This window comes from Perognathus longimembris, chromosome 28 (genome assembly GCF_023159225.1).
Source record: "Perognathus longimembris pacificus isolate PPM17 chromosome 28, ASM2315922v1, whole genome shotgun sequence".
NCBI lineage: Eukaryota > Metazoa > Chordata > Mammalia > Rodentia > Heteromyidae > Perognathus > Perognathus longimembris.
The window spans coordinates 97999293-98017803 of NC_063188.1; the positions used below are offsets into that span (position 1 = coordinate 97999293).

An 18511-nucleotide genomic window follows, 5' to 3' on the forward strand; every position below is an offset into this window, starting at 1 on the left:
GACAGGATATCTTCCCATATGCAAAGAGTAAGATTCTTTTCATAATTATGCCATATTCAGCAACAACTGACTGACTTAGAATCTGTAAGAAAGTGAGAAACAATAACAGGGTCTTTGGGAGTACTTCGTTTTTATTAGCTGCATTGATTTCTCCAAAGCTCAGTGATCATTACCAACTATCACGATGAAACTGTTCAACCCTCTGAGATTAAAGAACTTTTGAAGCTATTTATTTAACCCATTGGCATCAAAAACAAGAGGATAGAGAAAGATGTGCCACTGCATATGATACAACTTGAGAAGTATTCCAGACAGAAAAGTGGACTGAGGGGGAGAAGCTCAGACTTTCACCACTAAAGGGTCAAACACTTTACTCCCCGGCTCCTCCTTTTCCTCATAAGTAGATGGATATATAGTTTCTTTTGGGGTTTTTTGGTGGTTTTTGTTTGTTTTGGTTTCCCTTTCTTTTTCTGCTGCCGGTCCTGGGACTTGAATTTAGGGTGTGGGTACTGTCCGTGGGTATTAAAAAACATGCTCAAGACGAGAGCTCTGCCAATTTAGCCACAGCTCCATTTGCAGTTTTTTGGTGGCTAATTGGAAATAAGCATTCCCATGGACTTTCCTGCCCAGGCTGACTTCAAACAGTGATCCTCAGATCTCAACCTTCTGACTAGCTAGAGTTACAGGCATAGGTCCTTGGCGCCTGGCTATGAAGTAATAGTTTCTGTGGCCTTCTTCAGCACTAGAAATTTCACTTTGCTATAGCATTTAGATGACAGACCAATAACAACTCTCTCAATTGCAAAAAAAATTATCTGGACAGAGTGGAACAGACCTATAGCCCCAGCTACCTGGGTACCCAAGAGTTCAAGGCCAGCCTAGAGAACATAGGCCCTGGGTACCAGTCCCTAGCACCACCAAAACAAATACTTCCCAAAATTGGTAATAAATAAATAAATAAATAAATAGATAAATAAATAAATAAATAAATAAATAAATAAATAAATAAATAAATAAATAAATAAATAAATAAATAAATAAAAGGCCTGTGCAATGACGATGGTCAGTATCAGGAATTCAACTATTCAAAATTGCTTACTTTGAAAATATAGCTGTCCAGCCAGGCACCAGTGGCTCATGCCTATAATCCTAGTTACTCAGGAGGCTAAAATCTGAAGACCAAGGTTCAAGGCCAACCCAGGCAGAAAAGTCCATGAGATCCTTTATTTCCAATTAACCCCCAATAAAGCGTGAAGTGGAGCTGCGGCCCAAGTGGTAGAGCGAACAGTAGCCTTCAGCAAAAAAATAAAATAAAATAAAAAGGCTAAGGAACACACCTAGGACCCAAATTGAAGCCCCAGTACCAGTAAAAAAAAATTAGTAAGATACTCAACTCAATTGCAGACAGGCCCAGAATCAACCATGAGAAAAATCTGTTCAATTCAAGGACAATCTTTTGTGATAAATTATCCTACTTCAAAACAGAATGAACCACAGGGGCATTCTAAGCACTTCCTGGGTCAATTCTATCTTTCCCTACAAGGCGATGAAAGCAAGAGCCCTCATTGGAAAGTCACCCCTATGAATTCTTAAACATAATGCACTTTTGTTCTGTTGACTGGCCATTTTCTCCAACTCTCTTCTAGCTTTTGATATTTATTTATACACATTGAACTTGACGGCAACTATGGATTATTTAGGGGAACAAGGTGAGGGAAAGGGAAAGAAATGGAAAGTGAACAATACCAAAATACAATGCATTTATGTATGAAGATGGCATAAGGAATCTCATTGAAAGCCGGGGTGGAGGTAGGGAAAGAGAACAATAGAAGGGATTATTCTGATTAAAATAGAGTATGCACATGTGCAAAATAAGATGATGAAACCCTTCTGTACAATATATACTAAAGGAAAAAAATACAGGAGTTTAAAAGGCTTTGGGGGGAAGTAGATACTAATGGGAGGGGAAAAGGGTGAATGGAGATGAATGGAGGTGAATATCTGATATGCATGTATAAAAATAGAAAAATGGGGGTCTGAGAATGTATGTGGCTTAGCAGTAGAGTGCGTGCCTCGCATGCATGAAGCCCTGGGTTCGATTCCTCAGCACCACATACACAGAAAAATCCAGAAGTGGCGCTGTGGCTCAAGTGGTAGAGTGCTAGCCTTGAGCAAAAAGAAGCCAGGGACAGTGCCCAGGCTCTGAGTCCCAAGTCCCAGGGCTTGCAAAAAAAATAGAAAAATGGATGGGCTGGGAATGCGGCTTAGTGGTAGAGTGCTTGCCTAGCAAGCACGAAGCCCTGGGTTGGATTCCTCAGCACCACATATATAGAAAAAGCCGGAAGTGGTGCTGTGGCTCAAGTGGTAGAGTGCTAGCCTTGAGCAAAAAGAAGCCAGGGACAGTGCTCAGACCCTGAGTGCAAGCCCCAGGACTGGAAAAAAAATTAGAAAAATGGCCAGGTGCCAGTGGCTCACAACTGTAATCCTAGCTACTCTACAGGGTGAACTCTAATAATTACAGTTCAAAGCCAGCCCAGGCAAGAGAGTGTGTGAGACTCTTTATTTCCAATAAATCACAGAAAAAGGCAGAATAAGTACAGTGGCTCAAGTGGCAGAGTGCTAACTTTGAGCAAAAAGGAGCCCAAGGACAGCACCCAGGCCAAGAGTTCAAGCCCCACAACTGACAAAAAACAAAATAAAATATAAAAATGAAATTTGTTGAAATTGTTTTAAGAAGGGGGAAGGGGACAAAGGAGAGTGATAGAGGGATGAGAGTATTGGGGTACATCATACACATGTTTGAAAATGTCACAATGAAAACTCCTCTGCCTTGTATAACTAATGTATGCAAATAACAAATATTTTTAAAATACATGTTAAATGTTTTCACTTATGTCCTTCTCCTCAGCCCCCAGGGTCCAAGTAAATAATATCTCTTCTCCGGACTGACTGATCTCTAAGGCCACCACAATTCCATGCTACCTCAGCCATCTACAGGTACGTACATACCCGAGGGTTCCTGTTAACATGAAAACAATTATGGGTCCACCACCCCCTGATCGGCATGTAAAGCCTTCTAACACTTTTGCACTGTTCTTTTCTTAATTATATTTTTATATTCTTTAAGTAGCTGTACAAAGGAGTTACTATTCAACAAATTGGTTTATGAACATAATGGATCTTGATCAATGTCACCCTTACATGGTTCTATCCCTCCCAACTTAAGCACTTCCCTTAATTTTCTTAATTTCATACGATATGCTGTGATTATGACTGCATTCCCCTCTCCCCATATCCTCTCTCCATTCATTTATTCCTCCTTTTGACACCCCACCCCACCTTTCATGTACTAGTTTCCTGGTATTCATTTTGTTGGATTGTGAGTTAGTTTTGGGAAGGAATTACAATGTCTGAATTCTCCCCTGCAAATAGCATGCTTCAGTTAGTACAATTGTGCACACTAATGCCAGGTGTTACGGGCTCATGCCTGTAATCCTAGCTACTCAGGAGGCTGAGATCTGAGGATCGTGGTTCAAAGCCAACTGGGGTGGGAATATCCGTAAGACTCCAATTAACCATCAGAAAACCAGAAGTGACACTGTGGCACAAAGTAACTGAGCACTAGCCTTGAGCAAAGAAAATCTCAAGGATAGGCCTAGGCCCTGAGTTCAAGCCCCATGAGAGACAAAAAAAAAGCAAAAACTATAGTGTACACTTACATAAACCCCATATGTGTTTACTTATACATTTGTAAATTAGTTCTAACTTCCACATAAGAAAACATATCTTTTGTCTTTCTGGGCCTGACTTATTTCACTTAATACTTTCCAGGTTCATACATTTGTTGGCAAATGATGTAATATAATTCTTCCTAATAGATGAGTAAAATTCCATTGTGTATATATACCATATTTTCTTGATCCATTCATCCACTGAGGAGCATCTGGGCTGTTTCCATATCTTGGCTATGGTGAATAGCACTCTTAGAATAAGATTCAAACTCTTTGGAATGGCTCTCAGGGTCCTTCCTTATCTGGCCTTTGCTTTCTACTCTAACTTCACTGTATACCAATCTTGTCACTTAACAAATACTATAATACAGAGCTTACAGAGCTTTATAGAGCTAGTCCAGAATTTATCTCTGAAGACAGAGCTCCCATCCTCTAACTAATTTCCTTTATAGCATTTATCAATTTATTTAGTACTAATTTCTTGCCACCCATGTCCACACCAACAGAATGTAAGCTCCATTTTACATAAGGAATTTGTCCAGCTTGTTTATCCCCTCAGTTCCTGATTCCACTTCAAGTGTATTCCTATGGTGAACTACAAACATATCCCAAAACCACATTTGGAATAAGTATCTTTAAGCATTATTCACCCTACAGCTCTTCTCCATCAGGGTGACTGGTGTATTTTACAATAAGTACTGCTCTACTATGATGCAAGTGATTGAGGCCAGAACCTGTGTCAATTACATACAGTAAAGTATTCCTAAGAAAAGGTGCTCCCCCATAACAAGGGCCTATGATTACCTAACGTAGATTACCTGGTTGACTGTACTGATCTTCATAAGCATCCAGCCAATAAAACTGAAAGACTTCATCTTCGTCTGCCCCTTTCACCAATGGGAGGTGGCTGGAATCCACTTGGACTTCCTGAGCTGAGAAATTGCTGTCATCTTCTAGATCAATGTCCCAACAAGAGACATCTGGGAGAAAATTTCCTCTGCAGAAATCATATTTTCAAAAATCAAAATCCATCAGGATAATTGAACTGCTATGTGCCAGTAAAGTCATAAAATGCTCTTACAAGCAAGATGTGGTCCCTTTCCTAGGATCTGACTCAGGTTTCACCCCATCTGTGGGTTCATTTTCTTGGTCCCAAGTCTTGGCAGCCACAGGCTCCATGTCCACCTTCTGAGTATCCATGGGCTCAGCAAAGTCATCATCTTCAAACTCTATTGCACCTGACTCCTCATCTTCTGGACGGTCTGAGTGCACCGGATCTCCTATAGGCAGCATCATACATTCCTGTCACATACTGGTGCAATGAGGCACAAGAACTTACTCAACACTGAAACCGCAGACTATCCCTTTTCCTACACTACGCTTATAGTTCTCTTTCATCTCCAAGTCAAACGTTATTCACTTTTACTGTTAAGAATTCAAATCCATCACGCTTAGATTTGGCATCCCAATATTTTCAAAATCACCTCTACTTCCTCTATCACAGAGCCTCCGTTTGTGACAGCAACTGCTCAACACCCATGCACTTCGGCCTGACATCAGACTTACCAGCAAACTCAGCAGGTTTGAAAGGAACAGGAGTTAATGATAGCTCCTTCCTGGAGGCAGGAAAAGTGGTTTTCCCTGGAGGAATTACCTGTAAACATTTTTAAACGTTTAGTCAGTTAGACCTGAATACTAAAAATATGCAACTGTCCTGCCCTGACCAGAGATAATGACAGTTCCCATTTATAGAAGGATTTCATGTATTATTAACACAACAGCTTCTATTATTTTACTGTTACCTAGGCTTATAAAAAAAAATACGTGTTTCCAAGAGGAAAATTATTGCATTTAGCACAGTTGTAATACCTATAATAAATACATACTAGTTACTACAAAATTTACTATGAAAAAAGCAGGCACATGCTATTTTTGAAAAAACATGAAAGTATATATTGAATGGCCATCCTAATTTAAAAACCAAAAACAAATCCTAAAGCATTTCCTTCACATAGGTAGACAATAAAATAAATGTAATGCAACACCATAAATCAAGACTAAAGGTATCTCTTCACAATATACCTTAGGGGTAAGCACAGAGAAAGGATTCAGTGAAGCTCCAGTGGATCTTTTCTTCTTTGATATTATTACAGGTGGGGGAGTTATTTGAGATGTCTGAAAGTATAAGACAGATATTCACTGTCATACCTGGTTTACCACATAACAGATAAAGTACATTTCTTCACTCAGTGAAACCCAATAAGTAAAGCATTTTTCCTTCCCTGCCACCCCCCCACCCCCAGGATCCATGTTCATGCACTGTGGTTACTATAGCAACAATAGTACAGAAATCATTAGAAAACAAGAACAGATATTGAATCCACCCCTCACCAATTTTTTCTCTCTAAAATTTAATATACTTTCACTTACCCTTCCAGTATAGTACATTTTTAAATTATTAAGAAAGAACTGCATAGCATTGGCATTATTCATTTTAATCAACAATCATTGAGAAAGAAGTACACTTCTAAATAAAAGCTTAACCTTCATGAGAAATGGCAAATTTTTGAATCTGTAGTACAGCTAAGCCTGTTCCAGTCCTACCACGGATAGCTCACTGACTTCCTTCACTCCCACTTACAATTTAGAAAGAGGATTCCCATGCCTGAATGTACAGATTGTCAGGCTTCGATCTGTTTAGGGAACGTACACTATAGCCACTGAACACAAGCAATGAACATGCACAGTAGCAACTCTTACATACACCCACACCACCCTACCTACCTAATTACACAGCTGTAACAGCTGGAAACCACTCATCTAAAATGATGAGAAGCAACTAATTTCAAGGCTTTGTTTTTGTTTTTAAATTTGTGTGTTTTTTGTGATGGCATTAATCTGCTCTTTTTTCTTTAGTGCCAGTACTGGGGCTTGAACTCAGGGTCAAGGCAATTTCCATTAGCTTTCCTGCTCAAGGCTGGTGCTTTACATTTGAGTCACACTTCCACTTCTGGCTTTTTGTTGAGTAACTGGAGACAAGAGCCTCACAGATTTTGTCTACCTAGGATGGCTCCAAACGATGATCCTCAAATCATAGCCTCCAACATAGCTAGGATTACATTTGAGGCACCAGCACCCCACTTGTACTTGCATTGTTTATATTCTAGCAATAGTCTGTTTTGTGTATTTACTCAATTGTTTCTTCAACCTATGCCCCCTTCATACTCTACAACACCTAGGCATTCACTTACCTCAGTGCTCAGATCCTGTAGAATGTCACCTAGCAAATCATCTTTTGCCAAGTCCACTGCTTTCTGAAGAGTATAAAGGAAGAAATTAGAAAATGCTAGACTATTTTCATCCACCAGACATGTCCATGAAAGTAAGACCATAACTAGTCAGTTCGTGCCTCCTCATTTCTCATTGAGTACTTTCATCTACTATTCATCACAATTTTTTTTTTTTTTGGCCAGTCCTGGGCCTTGGACTCAGGGCCTGAGCACTGTCCCTGGCCTCTTCTTGTTCAAGGCTAGCACTCTGCCACTTGAGCCACAGCGCCATCTCTGGCTGTTTTCCATATATGTGGTGCTGGGGAATAGAACTGAGAGCTTCATGTGGCAAGCACTCTTGCCACTAGGCCATACTCCCAGCTCTCATCACAAATTTTAACAATACCTATGGATATACAACTTTTCATGTATAGCTTTTATCTCTTATTTTCATCCTCATTCTCTGGTCTGATACCTGCTAAGTCACTGAAATTAAACATTTGCCAATTCAGCTTTTCTGTTCAATTTTCTTTTCTCTCTCCCACGTTCTAACCACTGATGTGCTTAAATTTAACTTAGTAAGTGAAATTGGGAAAATGTTACTCAAATACATATTGAGCACCTATTATACACATCAACAAATGTTAAATTCCCTGCATGAAAGGAAAGATTCAATATAAGGAAAACCGTGAAACTCACATCTGCAGTTTTCTTTCCAGCACTAGCAATGAACATTGACCTGATATTGTTTGGTTTTGTCACTGCAGGTTTCCTTTCAGTTTTCTTGTCTTTTTTGTGTGCTCTGCCATCTTTTCCTATTGGAATATAAATTACTTAGAAACATACAGCAGCCGAAAATCAAAATGGAAAACTAAAAGCCTAGTCACCCATTCCCTGAATATGAGAATTTGAGAAGAAAAATATTAACAATGCAAAGCATAAAAATACAAAATTTCTAAACAAGGTACAAAAAGTAAAATCTTTAAAATGTAGTTAGGATTATAGGTGTGAGCCACTAGCACCTGGCTATAACTATTTTTTTTTAATTTCCCTTATAATCTAGATATGGTAAAAATTTTTGCCTATTATTCAGAATCCACTTGCAAGAAAGAGAGACTAATAAACTCAATTACAGAAATGGATTAAAGAAAAACCTGGTGACATTTTTTGCACAAATAAAAGATCAACTTCTCTGATAAACATTTCTGAGATATAAAGAATATGTAATTGTCTGGGCATGGTGGCTCACATAAGCTAAGAATAACACAATTAGCCACACTGCTACCACATGTCACCAGCATATAAAGGAGTTTCTATATTATTATACAAGTAGTCAGAAGCTAGAGAGATGGTCCATATACTCTAATGAATGAATAAATAAATAACATCCTATGTGGAAAAATACATACATGTTTACGTTATTTTTTTTATTATTTTTTTTATTTTTTGCCAGTGCTGGGGCTTGGACTCAGGGCCTGAGCACTGTCCCTGGCTTCTTTTTGCTCAAGGCTAGCACTCTGCCACTTGAGCCACAGCGCCACTTCTGGCCGTTTTCTGTATATGTGGTGCTGGAGAATTGAACCCAGGGCTTCATGCATAGGAGGCAAGCACTCTTGCCACTAGGCCATATTCCCAGCCCCATATGTTCACTTTAATAATGCTAACAGAGGACGTACAAAACAGAAAACAATAGCCAGACACTAGTGGAAAACACCTGTAATCCTTACCACTCAGGAATCTAAAATCCAGAGGATCGAATAGTCTAATTCAGGAAGGTCTGTGGACGACAGCTACAAAATAATTAGCAAAAGCCAGGCCAGAGGCATGGCTCAATTAGTAGAGTACCAGCTGAACAAAGCCCCATTAAAAGCAAACAAAAAGAAAATAAGAAAAACAGTCATCTATGGAGATAGATGGAAGCATAAGATGGAGAGATGAGAGCAAAATTTATCTCTTGATACCATTTTAACTATTGTTAAACTATTGTTAACTGGAGTTTGAACTCTGGGTTTGGTTAGGGAGGCTCTCTACCACTTAAGCCATAACCCTAGACTTCTTTGCTCTGCTTGTTTTTGAGACAGCATCTCACGTTTTGCCTAGGCCAGCTGGGACTGAGATCCAACTACTTTATGCTTTCTGCCATAGCTGGGGTGACAGATATATACCACCACTCTCAGCTTTTTATCAACTGAGTCTCATGAACATTCTTGCCCTGGACAGCCTAGAACCTCAATCCTCCCCATCTCTGCCTCCTATGTACCTAGGATTACAGATGTGAGCCACTGGCACTCATTTTCATTTTGATTTTTAAATCATATAAATGTTTTGCAATGTTCAAAAATTAAAATAGCTGTAAAATGTGAATACAAAAATAAGTTAGCCTACATGTTAAATTGATACTGTAACACAGAGAAAATTACTTTATATAACTTCTAAATATAATACACTAACTAGAGATACTTAGTAGGAAGGCTATACTCCAAGAACAAGTAAACCCGCAAAGAAACCATAATTTTAGAAAGGGTATTGTGAGAGGTATTAGTTTTAATTCTTATTTCACGTATACTGTAAAAGGCAAAGTGTTTTTTTTCGAGCTGACCACAAAATGTTCCCACATTTTTATCATTGTTGTTGTTGGTGGTGGTGGTATGGTGCTTGAACTCAGGGCCTGAGTGCTATCCCTGAGCTGTTTTTGTTCAAGGTTAGCGCTCTGCCACTTTAAGCCACAAGTCCACTTCTGGTTTCTGGTGTTTAACTGGAGGTAAGAGTCTCACAGACATTATTGCTCAGGTATGCTTTCAACTGTAATCCTCAAATCTCAGCCTCCTGAGTAGCTAGAACTGTGGTCATGAGCCACCAGTGCCCAGCCTATTTTTTAAAATGTATCTTTAAGTAGTTGTACGAAGGAATTAGCATTTAACAAAGCAGTTTCTAAAACAAGGATTTTCATCAACAAAGAGAGTAGACACAGAATTCAAGAAGAACCCAGTGGTGAGTGATTTTGATTGAACTTTTCAGTAATTAACGACAAATCAATATATAATTTCCTAGTTCTGTTCACTGAAAAGAGCCTAAGAGCCACTACATAAATATGTAGCAATAATATGTAGCATAATAATACATGTAGTGGGCTGGAAATGTGGTACTTAGTGGTAAACTGCTTGCCTAGCATGCCTGAAGCCCTGGGTTCAATTCCTCAGTACCACATAAACAGAAAAATCTGGAAGTGGCGCTGTTGCAAGTGGTGGAGTGCTAGCCTTGAGCAAAAAGAAGCTCAGGGATAGTGCCCAGGCTCTGAGTTCAAGCCCCAGGACTAGAATAATAATAATAATAATAATACATGTCGCAATGAGCACATCCATCCTCTAGATCTGAATACTAGTATCCACTAAGGAACCAGGAGTCACGAGAAACAGCTGATCCCAGGTTTAGGCCAAGAAGAGTGCAAAGTAAACCTCATACATCTTTTCGGCCTTAAGCAATAGGAAATGCTAGAAATTTGGGGGGGGATCATATCTGAAGGATCCAGGAACCAGCTCAAAGTGAATCCCACTGGCCAACTACGGATTTATTGAAACATTAGAAGGCAAACTACTCAGGCACTAGTGGCTCACACCTGTAATCCTAGCTACTGAAGAGGCTGAGATCTGAAGATCCCAGTTCAAAGCCAGCCCAGGCAGAAAAGTCCATAAGACTCATTTCCAATTAACTACTAAAAAGCTGGAACTAACAATGCGGCTCAAATAGTAGAGCATTAGTCTTAAGCACAAAAGCTTGGGAACAGTGAGTGCCTAGGCCCAGAATCCAAGCCCCCGGACTAGCACACACATAAGCGCAAACACACACACACACACACACACACACACACACACACACACACACACACACACACGAAAAACAGTAAGTACTAAATTTTAACAGTAAATTTTCTAGAACTTCATAAAAATATAAAATTAATTAATAATGAGAATTTGAAAGTGATCATATAAGCCGGGAGCTGGTGGCTCACGCCTATAATCCTAGCTACTCAGGAGGCTGAGATCTGAGGGTCATGGTTCAAAACCAACCTGGACAGAAAAGTCTATGAGATTCTTATCTCCAATTAACCACCAGAAAATAAGAAGTGGTGCTGTGGGGCTGAGAATATGGTCTAGTGGTAGAGTGGCTTGCCTTGCATATATGAAGCCCTGGGTTGGATTCCTCAGCACCACATATATAGAAAAGGCCAGAAGTAGCGCTGTGGCTCAAGTGGTAGAGTGCTAGCCTTGAGCAAAAAGAAGCCAGGGACAGGGCTCAGGCCCTGAGTTCAAGGTCCAGGACTGGCAAAAAAAAGTGGTACTGTGGCTCAAAGTGGTAGAGCGATAGCCTTGAGCAAGAAAGCTCAGGGACAGCACCCAAACCCTGAGTTCAAGCCCCACAACTGACAAAAAAAATTAAGTGAAAATATAAAGATGGAGAGGAGGTAGATACAGTGGCTCACACCACTATTAAGGAGACTGTGGCAAGAGGATCACTTGAACCCAATAGTTTAACACAAAAAGATCTCATTTTTAAAAATGTATTTTACTATAAAAAGGATTGCCTGCCTAACAAGTACAAGGCCCCAAGTTCAAATCAGAGTACCACCAAAAAAGTTTAAAAATAGATTTTTAAAAAGCCAGGCATTAGTGACTCACACCTGTAATCCTAGCTATTCTGGAGGCTGAGATCTGAGGATAACAGGTAGAAGTGAGCCCAGACAGGAAAGTCCTTGAGGCTCTCTCTTCTCTTATCTCAAATTAACCACAAAGAGAGAAAGAACCCGCAAGTGAGCAAGAGAAGCAAGCCTGTGAGCTTGAGAAAGAGAGAAAGGGAGAAGAGAGAGAAGGGCGAGAGGAGAGAGGAGGGTGAAGGAGAATCAATAGATGCTGAAAATATTAGGTGAAAATACTTGGAGGAAATGGAACATATACATAGTCTCAAATCATCAGCCCACATTTGCGTGAGTTGCAAAGAGGCAAAGGAAGTTTTATAAGGAAACCAACACAGAGGAAAGGGGAGTGGGATGGGGTAGAAAGTGGGAGAAAACAAGGAAGGGCTAACAGTGTTCGACAAGAAATGTACTCATTACCTCACTTATGTAACTGTAACCCCTCTGTACATACCTTAACAGTTAAATTATTAAATTAAATTTAAAAAGAAAAACTAACATAATACTATCTTAACAATACTATCAAACACTTTGTTTACTATAATGGGATGAATTTTATATGCTCCCAATATGATCAATGGGAAGAACAGAAGTTCACCTTTACTGTAGATGTTCCACAATATTTATTTAAAGTATTTCTTCCCTGTTGCCAAAATATTTTACCTGAATCTAATCATAACGAAGTAATTAGACAAATCTCAAATTATGGGAGAACCAACAAAACAACCAGGCTGTTGCTTTTAAAGAGTTAAATGACAGAAAAAATAAAAAGAGAATATGGAGAAGGAAGGCTGCACTACACTAAAGATACATGAAAACGAAAGTAGATTCTGCAATTCAAAAATAGCTATAGAAGACATTAGTGAATTAACTGGAGAAACTGTACCATAGACAATATATTAGATGATACCATCACAATGGCTATATGGTTAAGCAAACAAGCATACTCTTATTTTTAGAAAGTCATTGCTGCATTTCAGACAGTTCAACAAAACCAGACTTCTTGGTATGCTATTAGGAAGGAGAGGAAAACAAGCATTGCCAAATGTTAAGCTGCAAAAGAAAGTCCAGTCCATTTCTAAGCCTCCAGCAAAATAGCACAGATGTAATGCTTTGTGGCCAAACAGAATTCTCTTACACTAGCACATATTCATCCTTACATCTGTCTTTAAAAAAACAAACATCCTTGAGGACCATAAAACTGCTCTTAGCTCAAGGGCAAAACACAAACAGGATTTCCTCCTAGGGTACTAAGGATGCCTTATACTGAAAACTGAAAAACTACAATACTGAAAACCAGCTTGGAGCTGGCCAAGTTTGCTGACCCCTGATCAGCCACTTGGTGGTAGAAGACCACTTAACAAACTAAACACATACACATACACACATACACATACACACACACACACACACACACACACACACACACACACAGAATTTCCCATTCTCATTTTACAGGAATTAAATCAGGCTCGTTTACTCGGAAAAATTGCCAATGATTGTATAGCCAAGAAAATCTGACACATTCATTCAGATCGTTTTAAATTTCAATTAAACAAAGCAAGTTGATTACACTGGTTCTAAACCTTGTTATTGTACTGTACTATTATCAAAGAACTGAAATTGTAAGTACATCACTTCAGCAGAAATTAAAAGACATTACTTATTGTTGCAGCCCTCAAAATCAGCAAATGTAAAATGACACAGGACTAAAAATTTCAAAATAAGTACAAGACCAAACTCTTGGATAATAAAGACATGAAACTGTATTTCCAGATGATGTTTTTATTTCTTTTATAGTTTTTTTTTCCCCAGAGCTGAGGACCGAACTCGGGGCCTTGCGCTCGCCAGGCAGGTGCTCTTCCGCTGAGCCAGATCCCCAGCCCCTGATGTTTTTATTTCTTATGTTTGGTTTTCTATACAACTATGTTTCTCTCACTATTAGGACATATTCTCTATCTAAAACAAGTTGTGGTAGGCCCTTAAAAGCTGACTGCATCAGAATACCAAGTCATCTCAACTTTTGACAATTCTTTGAATCCGAAAATTACACTCTTGAAAACAAAATATAGGTACCTTTTTCACTGGTGTCAAGAGCGTCATCTTCAAGGTCATCATCAAAAATCTCTCGGCCATCTTCCACATAGCCAATGCCATCTGTAGGAACAAAATATAACAGGATCAAGTTTCTAAAAATGGCCAAGACCTAAGAGTGGTGATACTTAAAATTCTACCACTCTGAGGTGCAGGTAGGAGGACCAAAAGTTCAAAGCTAGCCAGGTGTCAGTGGCTCACACTTGTAATCCTAGCTTTTCAGGAGGCTGAGATCTGAAGAACCTGGTTCAAAGCCAGCTCAAGCAGGAAAGCCTATGGACTTTTATCTCACTTAACTAACAAAAAGCTGGAATTTTCTCTGTGGTTCAAAGTGGTAGAGCACTAGCCTTAAGCACAAAAGCTCAAGGACAGTGCCTAGGCCTTAAGTTCAAGCCCCAGGACCAGCACACATAAAAAAGTTCAAAGCCAAACTGGGCTACACACTGAAATCCTGTCACTCAATCACGCACTTACTCACTCCCTCAATTTGCCTAATATCTTAGCTATGGCCAAAAAACCTTTCATACCTACTCAGATGTTATCCTGGCCTGCTACATTTTTAAGTTTAGCAGAATCTTGTTCAAATAGGTATTAGATAAGCAATGGCATCCACGCGACGGATGTGAAGTCAAAGAAAGGACAAAACCAAGCCAGGTACTGGTGGCTAATGCCTATAATCATACGTACACCTACTTAGTAGGCTGAGATCTACGGATTCAAAGATAGCCTGGGCAGAAAAATCAGTAAGACTCTTGTCTCCAATTAACAAGCAAAAAGCTGGAAAAAGTAGGTGTGGCTCAAGTGGTAGAGCACCAGCCTTGAGCATAAAAGCCAAGTGAAAGTGTGAGGCCCTGAGCTGAAAAAGACAAAACAAAGGCTATATACTGGATATAGATAGGTGAACTAGGGAACTATAGCTAGAGAAATGACTTGGCCAATAAGATTAAAAAATAAAAACAAAACTTTGCCACCAAAGGCTCTTGGATGGCAGTTTTAGTCTACAAAAAGCATCAAAAACACAACAAGCCCAGGAAGACACTTCAGTCTACAAGTGAAAGGCAACAATACAACTAAGCCCAGTTACAGAAGTAGCAGCAGTCTGCATCACTCTTGGGGTCAGTACTCATATGCCAAAGAAGTCAGACCTTACAAGCAGTAACCAGTGAGCTGTATACAAAAGCACTAAGACCAGCCTTTGCCCAGTGCTTTCCACTCATGCCTACCTCATATATTCCTCACTGTACTTTCTATTCACACTTACAACCTTGTGTACTCCTCACAGAAACTCTAGGACATAGTTTTATCTCCACATTACACAGGAAGAACTTGTGGCTTAGTGAGAATAACTGACTTGTCCAAGGAAAAGTGCAAACAATAGAACTTGAACTTACATCCCTTAACTCCAGACACTGTTGGGCTATGTATGGACCCCAGAGACACAATTCCTGCTGATTTGTTTTGTTTCCTTTGCCAGTCCTGGGTTCTGAACTCAGGGCCTGGACACTGTCCTTGAGCTTCTTTTGCTCATGGCTAGCACTCTACCACTTGAGCCACAGAACCACTTCCAGCTTTTTCTGTTTATGTGGTACTGAGGAATCGAAACCAGGGCTTCATGCATACGAGGCAACCACTCTACCACTAAGCCACTTTCCCAGCCCACCTGATCTGTTTTGTTGCTGTTGACAGGGATTTGATCCTGAGTCTCAACCATCCTCTCCATTCCTACACAGCCATTTTCTGGAGCACTGAAACTACATATCATATGACAGGTGCCCAGATCCTCCAAAATGTCACCAAGTCAACGTCCTCTTGTTCTGCTTCCTCATCTTCAAATAACTAAGAAAATCCAAACCAAAATATGCTCCTAACAATGCACGGCATCTACGTAGGCAAAGGAAACTCTACCATGTTGGACTCAAGAAGCAAGTAATACAATGCCTGGCGGGTGTTTGCCTCCCACATACCGTCATCCACGATCCAGTCATCATCCTGGCGTGCCTGCACCAGCTTTGAATACTGGTCTTCATCAACTTCTTCGTAAACACTTGTGAAGTCCTCGACCTGCCATTATACAAGTTTGAGGAAAAGCTTCAAATGAAGTGAAAGTGTTAAAACAATTCTGATGAAAAAAAAATGTCAAATTGAAACTGGAATGGCAGCCTGACGGAATCGTTGCAACCAAATCATGAGTTCTGACATTCAACACCACCACAGGGTTTTCCTTAAATAGACATCAATTAACTTAGTATTCCTTTTAGGTGGGTGTTAACATAAGATATTAAATGATTCCATTAGCATAATACACTTGTCACACCATCAATTACTCATCTACTTCATAAAAAACAAACTGAATTATAGCCAATTCTTCATTAGCTGCTTTGGGGATTATTCACTTGTGATTTCTCGACTGATTTCTCCTATACTTAGCAAACCTGAAAGGCATACCACACCCTTCTCCACTAACTGATGGAGGCTCTGCAAGTACACAATAATTTCAATAACTCTTCAACCAACTAAAATGTAAAGGAAACTTTCCCTCATTCATATCCCTACAAATATAAGCAAAACAAGCATATTCTCTATTCTATAAGCCATCAAGAAATGGATTTTTATGGATCCCTATCATTCTCAGGCTTTAGAACTGCACAGGAGTTGGGCACTGGTGACTCACTCCTGTAATCCTAGCTACTCAGGAGGCTGAGTTCTGAGGACTGCAGCTTGAAGCCAGCCAGGGCAGAAAAGGCCCTGAGACTCTTATCTCCAAGAAACTACTCAGAAAAAGCCAGAAGTGGTACTATGGCTCATAGTGGTACAGTGCTAGCCTTGAGCAAAAAAATCTCAGGGACAGGCCCTGAGTTCAAGCCCCAGGACCCGGAGGGGGGGGGAAGAAACTGCACAAGGAGGGACTTTAATGCAGACCTATTTAAAAAGCCAGAGAGAAAGCCCTCTAATCACATGGCTGCCTGGTATGATTAAAAGCAGACCACTCTACAGTTAAAGTCACAAATAAAACAGATGCACACCATTGCTACAGCTGTACATGGTGACACATCACGGACTTCCCAGATGAGACGATGATGTGACAGTTAGGAAAAGCTCATAGAAGAAATCTTATTAAAATCCCTTAATTTCTTGTGGGCAGGGATGGGAAGGGGGAACTGGGGGAAAACAAAGGAAGGGGTGACATTGTCCAAAAGAGAAATGTACACATTACCTGAATTGTGAAATGGGAATCCCTCTGTACAACACCTTAGTAATAACAACAAAATTATACGTTTTTAAAGATAATAAACTTAAAATGTGGGGCTGGGAATATGGCTTAGTGGCAGAGTGCTTGCTTCGTATACATGAAGCCCTGGGTTCCATTCCTCAGCACCACATATATAGAAAAAGCCGGAAAGGGTGCTGTGGCTCAAGTGGCAGAGTGCTAGCCTTGAGCAAAAAGAAGCCAGGGACAGAGCTCAGGCCCTGAGTTCCAAGCCCCAGCACTGGCAAAAAAAAACTTAAAACGTGGAAAGTTTAAAAAAATCCCCAATTGCTCACGAGTTCTGACATTTTAAGTAACATATGGAAAGAAACAACTAATTCTACCTGAAGTGCTAAGACAAAAAATCCTGGACGGGGGGGGGGGGGGGGGAGGCTGGGAATATGGCCTAGTGGTAAAGTCCTCATCTCATATACATGAAGCCCTGGGTTCGATTCCTCAGCACCACATATATAGAAAAAGCCAGAAGTGGCACTGTGGCTCAAGTCGCTGAGTGCTAGCCTTGAGCAAAAAGAAGCCAGGGTCAGTGTTCAGGCCCTGAGTTCAAGCCCCACGACTGGCTAAAAAAAAAAAAAAATCCTGGACGGGGCTGGGAATATGGCCTAGTGGCAAGAGCACTTGCCTCGTATACATGAAGCCCTGGGTTCAATTCCCCAGCACCACATATATAGAAAATGGCCAGAAGTGGTGCTGTGGCTCAAGTGGCAGAGTGCTAGCCTTGAGCAAAAGGAAGCCAGGGACAGTGCTCAGGCCTTGAGTCCAAGCCCCAGGAAAGGCCAAAAAAAAAAAAAAATCCTGGACACAGAGCTTCTCACTGTGAGAAGACCATAGCTGACCAGTCGGCCACACCTATCAAGCTTTTGTTTTCACCTTTTTCTTAACTTTCTCTACAGGGATCACTGGCAAATGCTGATGTGTCCTTTTACTACTGAAAAATTGAAACTATTTACTTACCATATTAAATAAAGAGGGGGTCTAGGGAGGTTATTGCTACTTTTTGTATCACTAGGACCCAAACTTTAGGGCCTCACACATGCTAGGCAAGTACTCTTACCACTAAGCTATATCCTCAGGCTGCAAATCAAGTTTTTAATAATCAAGAAACAAAGTAGTCCAATTAATATGGCTATATTGACCAATTTTCTTGGAAGGGTAGCACAGCTATTTTTTTTTAGTTGTAGACATACCTTGTCTTTAATTTAAGGAACTTACTTAAATACCACCAACATATCACAGAACATTATTAGAAAATGACTTCGACTTTTTTTTTAGCTGTGCTAGAGTGGTAACTCAGAACTTTGCACATAGAAAGAGAGCCCTCTAACACTGAGCTACATTCCCAGCCTAACACTCTCTCTCTCTCTCTCTCTCTCTCTCTCTCTCTCTCTATATATATATATATATATATATATATACACACACACGCATACATATATGTACACACACACACAATTTTTCCTTT

The 18511-nt window shown here is 40.0% G+C and overlaps 1 protein-coding gene across 4 annotated transcripts in view; it reads right to left on the bottom strand.

Moving 5' to 3' along the window:
- Positions 1-18511, bottom strand: part of Pola1 (DNA polymerase alpha 1, catalytic subunit) — a 300929-nt gene that overhangs the window by 275450 nt on the left and 6968 nt on the right. For all 4 annotated transcript variants that reach the window (XR_007209422.1, XM_048336784.1, XM_048336786.1 and 1 more), the window contains exons 3-10: positions 15749-15845; positions 13767-13847; positions 7700-7815; positions 6983-7045; positions 5814-5906; positions 5298-5385; positions 4813-5011; positions 4550-4728 (exon numbers count right to left, since the gene is read on the bottom strand). Coding sequence is in view for 3 of the 4 variants with exons in the window: in XM_048336784.1 (XP_048192741.1) it covers positions 4550-4728; positions 4813-5011; positions 5298-5385; positions 5814-5906; positions 6983-7045; positions 7700-7815; positions 13767-13847; positions 15749-15845 (916 nt within the window). In the remaining variant the exon portion in view is untranslated. The remainder of the gene's footprint in view (positions 1-4549; positions 4729-4812; positions 5012-5297; positions 5386-5813; positions 5907-6982; positions 7046-7699; positions 7816-13766; positions 13848-15748; positions 15846-18511) is intronic.